The sequence below is a fragment of the Solanum stenotomum genome, chromosome 4, assembly GCF_019186545.1.
Source record: "Solanum stenotomum isolate F172 chromosome 4, ASM1918654v1, whole genome shotgun sequence".
In the NCBI taxonomy this organism is placed as follows: Eukaryota; Viridiplantae; Streptophyta; class Magnoliopsida; order Solanales; family Solanaceae; genus Solanum; species Solanum stenotomum.
Window position 1 is genome coordinate 58,576,076 of NC_064285.1, and position 9,548 is coordinate 58,585,623.

At 30.3% G+C, this 9,548-nt stretch overlaps 1 protein-coding gene across 1 annotated transcript; it reads left to right on the plus strand.

The window, feature by feature from the left end:
• Positions 1 to 4,450: 4,450 nt before the first annotated feature.
• LOC125861595 (uncharacterized) lies at positions 4,451 to 5,404 on the plus strand. The gene is made up of 2 exons (XM_049541456.1): positions 4,451 to 4,924; positions 5,021 to 5,404. Exons 1-2 carry the CDS (start codon positions 4,451 to 4,453, stop codon positions 5,402 to 5,404), a joined length of 858 nt encoding a protein of 285 aa, XP_049397413.1.
• Positions 5,405 to 9,548: the final 4,144 nt, after the last annotated feature.

Sequence of the window (9,548 nt, forward strand, 5' to 3'; positions counted from 1 at the left end):
TCTTTCCTTCTTTGTTTTTTCTTTTGTTTTCCTTATGTTGTTTTTTCTGTTCCTTCCTTTTTCTTTCTTTCTTTCTTTCTTTCTTTCCTTAGTTAAAAAATAAGAAAAAACATATTTTCTTCTAAAAAATAATAATATTGAAGTCACAAAAAGAAGCAAATATTTAGATAATACAGAAGAACTTATTTTTAATCATTTTATACTTTTGAATTGTTTGTATCTAATTATGATATTTGGAGTAAATCAAAAAGTTATATAATGATTTTCTTCCATTATTATTTTTTATTATCAGGTATATTGCATTACAAAATAAGTTAATAATTATGTATTTATTGATTTAATATGATCTAACACTATAAATAAAACCATAATTACAATTTAATTTAATAATGGCCGCACACCTCACCTATAATATAATAGTAACAATTACGCATGATTCACATTCACTTATAATATATTTTTTATCAGCGTTTTTCAATTAATTATTTTAAAATATTGTAATTAAAAGTTTCTAAAAGAATACTGATAATTTTTGTTAAGAAAATGAATGCAGATACATAAACTAAAACAGAACAAAAAAAGTATGGAATAATAAAATTGATTTTTTTTTAAAAATGCTAGTAAGTTAATTTGATATTATAAAAAATGGTGAATAATAAGAATATTTTAAATATTCAGTCAAAAAAACATAATCAGTTGTTTTGAGAAAAAGTATTTATTAATACAGAAAAGAGTCATATTTGGCCTTGTATTCTTAGAAAGAAGGTTATATTTGCCCTTCGTGATACTTTTGAGATATATTTGCCCCTCACATCCAACTTTAGATACATATTTACCCTTGAATGGTTACGTCTAGGGGTGTGCAAAAATCGATTTAACCAATAAACCGAACCGAAAAAAACACTATTGGTTTATTGATATTGGGTTATTGGGCTAACGGTTTTTAAACGGTTTTGCAAAAAAATTTATTGGGTTATTGGTTCGGTTTCCGGTTTTATAATTTTTGTTAATGGTTAAACCGATAACCCAATAAGACTATACTAAATTTACTAGTCTTATTGTTAATGGTTAAACGATTGTTACTTTCACACTTTTTGNCATTTTTTAAAAAAATATGAAAATTTGGATGACTCTCCAAATTTTATTTGTGTCACATAAATTGAGACAACAAAAATAACATATATTGGGTCCATTTTTATTTATTTGTCTTATTTTTTTTAGTGTTTTTTATATTTAAAAATTGCGTAAAAATACTACAAATCATGATAATTGACAACATAAAATATGTTTTCAAAAAACTACAAAAAATTTCACTAATTCTTGAAGTGAATCTATCATAAAAATACTACAAATCATGATAATTGACAACATAAAATATTTCAAAAATGTTGTATGTGGGTAGTCTTATTATGCCTTAAATAGCATCAAAGAAAGTACATGTTTGTGATAAAAAAACTTATTCCTTTATCCACGCAAACAATCGCTTCAAAAACTCTGTTATTAGCCCCAAAACATACCATTTATATTATTGGGCCCGTGCATAGCACGGGCAACATTATCTAGTTATTATATATATAGATTAATTTAAAGATTCTTGCATCTTATGAAAATAATTATTTTTTTATTTTTATTTTAAAAGGAAAAAAATATAATTTAATAAATCCTTATACTTATATGAGTTTGTATTTTGAATCTTCGTAACTTTTGGTCAACAAGTTAAGTTCACAAATGACCCTCATAAGGACTGATCTTGATATTTTGTCCTCCGTAAAAAAAAGTTTTACAAAAATAGCCTCCATTCCTTTAATGAATTTTTTTTGGGAAACTTGTATTTTGATAACTAAATGAAACTAAAATAAAAAGTTGTATTTCTTATTTAATTTTGGGAAAAGGGTCAAATATACCCCTAAACTATTCGAAAAAGTTTAGATATATCCTCATTTAAAGTTTGGCTCACTCATGCCCTCGCCGTCTAGCTTTTCGCATAGATATGCCCTTATGGGCGTTAGTTGGTCTGCTGGACATATCCATCTCATTTTCCATTTTTTTAAATGTCACATGGAATTGTCATGTCACTTTGACCTTACCACATGTCATTTATATGAAATTGGAAAGGAATCAATCATGCCCCTAAAAAATTTGAACTCATAAACACATAATCCGACCCATAAATCACCCCCCTTTTAAATAAACTATCCGACCCGTTTTCAATAAAAAGATTTAATTTTTTTTTCAGTAAATCTCGAAAATGAGTAATTGACTAATAAAAAATAGAAAAAATATGAATAAAAATATAAAATTAACGCCAAAAATTCAAAAATAAATATATTAACCTTAAATTCAACAATTTCAACAATTTTTTTAATTTTTTTTTTATATAAATTCCGAAAATGAGTAATTGATTAATAAAAAATATGAAAAAAATATAAAATTAATGCAAAAAATTCACAAATAAATATAGTAACCTTAAATTTAACAATTTCAACAATTTTTTTTAATTTTTATTTTTTCGGTAAATCCCGAAAATGAGTAATTTTTAATAAAAATTAGGAAAAATATAAATAAAAATATAAAATTTACGTCAAAAATTCACAAATAAATATAGTAACCTTAAATTCAACAATTTGGATATACATATGGAATATGTCCTTCTACCCAAACTGTTGTCCTTCCCTTCACCATCATCATGAACTCGAGGAAGAGGAAAACAAAGGGGTGACAAATCAAGTAAAACTGAAGCAGAACAATTAAAAGTTCTTTCTCCATTTCTTTGGTTGCCAAAACAGACCCAGTTTCCTACAGAGGAGTAGAGTTCCATTTTCTGTAAATAAAGAAAACTCTCGAGTATTTCTAAAAAGATGATTTTCTCCTTGGGAAAGTGATAATGAAATAAAAATATTAAAATTTGCATTTTATGGTTAAATGAATGGTATAACATTGGGTTGGATATAATAATTAAACTAGAAGAAAATTTTGAGTTTTGGGCTAAATTCATCCCTTAACTATGACTAAGGCTTAGGTTACATCCTTGTACTATAATAATTAACAAAAAACATCCTTTTAGTATTTAAAATATAACAAAATTCAGTCTTTTGTCTATTCCAGTTAAAAAACTAACGTTGCTTTTCCAAAAAGTGATTTTCTCTCTCCCATCTCCCTATTTTGCCCCTCTCAAATTTGTCCCATCGTCTTCTATATTCAGCAAAACCAAGAAGGAAACTCAATATTTTCTGAACTTCACAAAATAATCAAGATCAAGAACAAATTTTTCTCTTCAACAAGAGTTGAAAACAGGGCAGAGGGCGATACACAAACAAGGTAGAGGAATAAAAATTATTGAAAATTTCTAGGTTTTCTGATTTGAAAAATATTTGCAATTTTCTATTTCTCAAACTAAAACATCTTCATTCTTAAAAACACTAGATATTGCAGGTTGCAACATAACAACTAACTAGAACAATGTCGATTCGAAGTTTAAGTGGTCGATCGTCCACACTCAACTATGGTATTATCGATATTCAAGACATTTTAAGCATTTTTAAATATAATTTGCAGTGCCTTTCATATTGATTTTGAAAAGCTATATTAAGTTTTTTATTTGATATATAAGGTTTTGTTTTCTGGATATTCATTATAATGAAGTTGTAGTTCTTTGTTGGCTTTATGTATTCTGATTTGTATTATATTTGTATAAATAACAGCTTTTACACCGTTGATAACTTGATAGTATAAATGCAGATTCTATGAATGAGTCATCGTTTTTCACAATTAAAGCACATCATGGTGGATCATTTGTGCGTAGTTCGACAAGAGGCTACATAAGTGGAAAAATCAAATACTTTGACTATGTCGACAGTACAATGATTAATCTAATAGATTTCAAGAATATGGCGGAACAATGTGGTTATGACAAGGAATCTGTGGTATTTTGGCACAAGTATGGTTTAAACTCTTATAAGGTTCGATTAGATGGGAGTAATATGGAAGCCGCTAAAGTTGCTACTTGCATTCCAAAGGACAGAGTAGTTGAGATATATTTTGAACATTTGAATTTTTATCATGATGATAATCAATGTGGCAATGAGATGAAAAAGAATTTTTTGCTAGCAAATGACACAGAGGCACACAGTGATGAATTGACGATGAGAATTTTAATGATTCTGACTATTCTTTAGAGGAGGATGATCTGTTATTTTTAAAAAATGTTGATCCTTCTGTTGAATCTTTTGGGATCAATATAACTGTGAAAAAGAAGAAAAATAATGGAAATCAAAATTATGTAAGTGAAGAGATGCATATAAAGATGCTGAATGAGGAGGGTGACTCAGATTGTGTAGATTTTGATGATACAAAGAGTTTGAATAGTGATTGCGATTCTGAATTTTAAGATTGTAACTTTCCAAAGCACAACCCAAAAATAGGTGCCTTTAATCCTGAATTAGAGTTGGGAATGGTATTTGATAACAAAAAGGAATTCAAGAAAGCCATGGTTGCAAATCAAGCCAAAATAGGAAAGTCAATTCGATGGAGCAAAGATGACAAAGAAAGAGCTAGCGCCAAATGCAGAACTAATGCTTGTAAGTGGAAGATATTGGGATCACTAATGCAAAGGGATATATCTACTTTTCAAATCAAGACGTTTGTTTCCGAGCATACTTGTTTTGGGTGGAACTATAACAACAAAACCATCAATTCTTGTTGGATTGCAAGGAAGTATGTTGATAGAGTTAAATCAAATAAGAACTGGAAAACATCAGAATTCAGAGATACATTGAGTAGGAAATTAAAGTTGCATGTGAGTATGCACCAAGCAAGAAGGGCAAAGGAAAAAGCTACTGCAATGATCGATGGAGATATAAATGATCAGTTTGGTATATTATGGAATTATTGCAATGAAATTGTTCGAACCAATCCTGGAACTTCTGTTTTCATGAAACTAACTCCAAATGAGATTTTGAATAAGCCAATGAGATTTCAGAGGTTTTATATTTGTTTTGCAGCTTATAAAACATGATTTAAGGCTGGTTGTCGAAAGATTATTGGGGTCGATGGATGTTGGCTGAAGAATACTATGTATGGGGCACAATTGCTATCAGCTGTTACTTTGGATGAAAATAATAACATCTTTCCATTAGCTTATGCAATAGTCGAGAAAGAAAATAAGGAAATATGGCAATGGTTCTTAACCTACTTGATGAATGATCTTGAGATTGAAGAGCAATACTTGTGGACTTTTATGTCAGATAAGCAAAAAGGGCTCATTGAAGCTTTTGATTTAGTGTTGCCTGGTGTTTCTCATAGATTTTGTGAGCGACATTTGCATAGCAATTTCAAGAGAGCTGGATATTCTGGAATGGCTTTAAAAAAATGCTCTTTGGAAGGCAGCTTCAGCAACAACTATTGACAGGTTTGATGCTTGTATGTCTGATTTATTTGAATTAGATAAAGATGCTTATGCATGACTTTCTGCTAAAGTGCCTAGTGAATGGTCAAGATCACATTTCTCGCCTCTTCCTAAATGTGACATTCTTTTGAACAACCAATGTGAGGTTTTTAATAAGTTTATTCTTGATGCAAGAGATAAACCAATTGTTAAACTTCTGGAGACCATTAGGCACTTACTCATGACAAGAATTAATTCTAATAGGGAGAAAGCTGAAAAATGAAACTTGAATGATAGTTGTCCTACTATTAAGAAGAAGTTGGCCAAAACTATGAAGAAAGCTGCTGATTATATTCCCAAAAGGTCGAACATGTGGAACTATGAGGTAATTGGGCCGATCGAAGGTGATAATTGGGCTGTTGACTTATATAACAGAACTTGTAGTTGTAGGCAATGGGAATTATCAGGAGTTCCTTGTAAACATGCTATATCCTCGATTTGGTTGAAAAATGATGAGGTTTTAAACTATGTTGATGATTGCTACAAGGTTGATACATATCGAAAAATTTATGAAGCTTCAATATTGCCCATGAATGACCCTGATTTATGGCCTAAGTCACTGAATCCTCCACCATTTCCACTTCTTGAATAATAAGAAGAAAGGAAAGAAACAAAAATCAAGAAGGAAAGAATATGATAAGATAGGAGCTAGCAGGATGAAGTTAAAACAGAAACAAGAAACAGTTGATTGTAGAAAATGTGGTAAACCTGGCCACAATAGTAAAACTTGCAGTTTCTCCTCAGATGACATTGAAAGTCATCCGTTGGACTACCTTTGTAGTTTGGATTCCATCATGGTCGAGGAAGCATCAAGCTGCCAAAATGTTGAAAAGCTACATGTAAGAATATTCAAATATTCATATTTAAGTTAATTTTTATTGTAGCTTACTTGTAAAACTATTCATATTTAATATTTTAATTTCTTATTTCAGGTTAGAAGAGGTACATCTCAAGCCAGCCAACAACGTCAGACCTTTCCATTTTCTCTATGAAGTTGCAACATTGAAGAAAATACATTTTTAGCTTTGGGTCTTTTTTTTGGATATTTGATGTATCAAACTAATGATATGTGACTAGTTTTTGTTGTTCATTTGTTATGTTCTTGTGCATGGAACTAATGAAAAATGTTTTAGCTTTATGATGATTTAATGACACTAGACTTTGTTGTTTTTTGCTTATTTTGTGGTGCCTTTGTTGTTACATTAACTTTCTGTTTTACTAAAATCTTGAGTTTTTTTTCTTCTTTTCAATTTTCTACTCTTTTGGTTTTTTTTTTTGGGCATTTTTTTGCTGTTTTGCTGCTGGTTTACCAGTTTTTTTTGTTGTTTTTCTGCAATTTTGCAGGTTTATGTTTTTTTCTTACTATGTTGTTACTTTTTTTTTGCCTGTTTAGTGGTTATTTGGTAGTTTCAAGTGCTCAAGATGTGAAAAGGAAAAAACGATTAGACTATACCAAATGCTTTTTATTGAACTTGAAGAACATACATAATGAATTTAATACAAGAAGTTCAAGTGAGTTTAACATAACATAAAACAACTACTTCCACTGCTATATCAATTTCTTATTATGTTCACTTTGCAACTTCTAGTTTCGTTGATCTTGTTTAACCATAGATAGTTCTTCGCCAATTGCTTCTAATTCTTGTAATAATCTTGAAGTTGTGCTTCTAGATCAACCATTTTTGAGAATGTTCGAATCACACCTTTACCTTGTTTGTATATAGCCCTCTGCCCTGTTTTCAACTCTTGTTGAAGAGAAAAAATTGTTCTTGATCTTGATTATTTGTGAAGTTAAAAAAATATTGAGTTTCCTTCTTGGTTTAGCTGAATATGAAAGACGACGGGACAGATTTAAGAGGGGCAAAATAGGGATATGGGAGAGAGAAAATCACTTTTTGAAAAAGCAATGCTAGTCTTTTAACTGAAATAGTCAGAAGTCTGAGTTTTGTTATATTTTAAATACTAAAAGGATGTTTCTTGTTAACTATTATAGTAACCTAAGCCTTAGTCATAGTTAAGGGATGAATTTAGCCCAAAACTCGAAAATTTTAAAAAAAAACATATATATATACTAGTAAGGGTTGCCCGGGCCCAACAAAAACAAAATCACTGGGAAGGTTATTATAATATGTTATGCTCATAAGTAAAGCGGAGCATTTTAGTGATTGAGTTGAGTATGCATCTTGGTTGGTCAGCAGGAGGTATTTTGTTTGGGAACAACCATTTTGGAAATGAGAGGCAAAAAAGGATTGTAGTAGTATTGTTTTAGAATGAAAAATTAAACTTATTAGATTCACTCATAATCAAATATATTGTGGCTGTTGTCTGTTGTCGTCAGTAGGCGTAGGCAGTTGAATTAACTATTTGACATAGTTTGAACTGCCGACTCTTCACAAGGCATGTACAAAGTGTAACATTTGTTGTTGTATTGGATAAACGAAAACCCTGCGAAGATGCAAGTGAAGATGAATTAGGCATACAATTTACGCCAGAGGATGTGTTTTTATAGTTGCTACATGAAATTAAAATGTATATATTGCTTTTGTGGTTCAATCTAAAGACTCACAAATTTAGTAATGACTTTGCCAAGACCCATTCAAGAAGTTGGGCTCTGGAATTAACATGATTAAGATCAATGTTGTAGACAAACTGGGTTGAAGTCTTGACCTGTGCTTAAATGATACTCCCTCCACTCCTTTTAAGGTGTCATGTTGACTTTTTGAGAGTCAATTTGACTAATTTTCAAAGCTAAATTAGNATGAATTAGGCATACAATTTACGCCAGAGGATGTGTTTTTATAGTTGCTACATGAAATTAAAATGTATATATTGCTTTTGTGGTTCGATCTAAAGACTCACAAATTTAGCAATGCCTTTGCCAAGACCCATTCAAGAAGTTGGGCTCTGGAATTAACATGATTAAGATCAATGTTGTAGACAAACTGGGTTGAAGTCTTGACCTGTGCTTAAATGATACTCCCTCCACTCCTTTTAAGGTGTCATGTTGACTTTTTGAGAGTCAATTTGACTAATTTTCAAAGCTAAATTAGATTATATTTATTCGATTATAGATATTCAAAAACTATACAGAAAGTACTATAAATTGCAACTTTTTGTATATCAATATGATGAAAAAATACATCTTAAAATGTTAGTCAAATTCATATGGTTTGACTCTTAAAAAGGAAGCTATGACAACCAAAAAGGAACGGAGTGAATAGTAAGAATTAATCAGGTTGGTAAAGTGAATAAGGAGGTATTTAATCCATAACAGTTTCGAAATTAAATGCAGAAACTCACATCTCAAAATCAAAGCATCTGGAGAACAATAATTACTTAAATTTACTCATACACTTAATACTTCATTAAAAAAAAAAGGAAGACACTGTCAATAAACTTAGGCTAAGAACCATCTGCAAACAACTTGTGTATTATTTCCCTATACTTTTCATGGTCATCTATGGGCACATAGTAAAAGGCAAAAGCTATAACGATCAAGGAGCAGACTAACCGTTGAAAATAGCATGTTTATCAACTTGGCAAATAACACACTGATAAATAACATTTGCCTCTTGAATGGACTTGTTTTGCTTACTATAAAAAAAGGATTAGTTGATATATAACACAAATAAAGCCCTGATATTGTCGATTTTCAACTGAGAATGGTGAATCAGGTGATAGTGCCAGTGAATAAGGGTTAGATCAAAACATCTTGTTCGAACTTATCTTGTTATTTTTTGAAAAAAGAGTAGGTTTCTCCCAGTATACACTGACTTGCATGTTCCCTGTGGGGAGTAGTAGTTGCACTCACTGCAAAGCAAGCAGAAGAAATATACAAACATCAAATAGGTTGCATACTTTTTCATATCTAGTTTTATTGTTTGCTTTAGGTAGTCTTTCAATAGCTAGAGTAAAGGTTTAAAAAAGTCCACTATATTTGAATTTAGACTCATAATAATTCTATTTCATATGGATATGGAATGGGGGGCAGAAATGCAGTATCAGATCTAGTTAAAATATTTTTGAGAGTACTTGTTGTTCTCGCTACTACAGAAATCTCCACAGTACCTGTTAAGTTTATAAATTAACATTACTGTCAATTCTA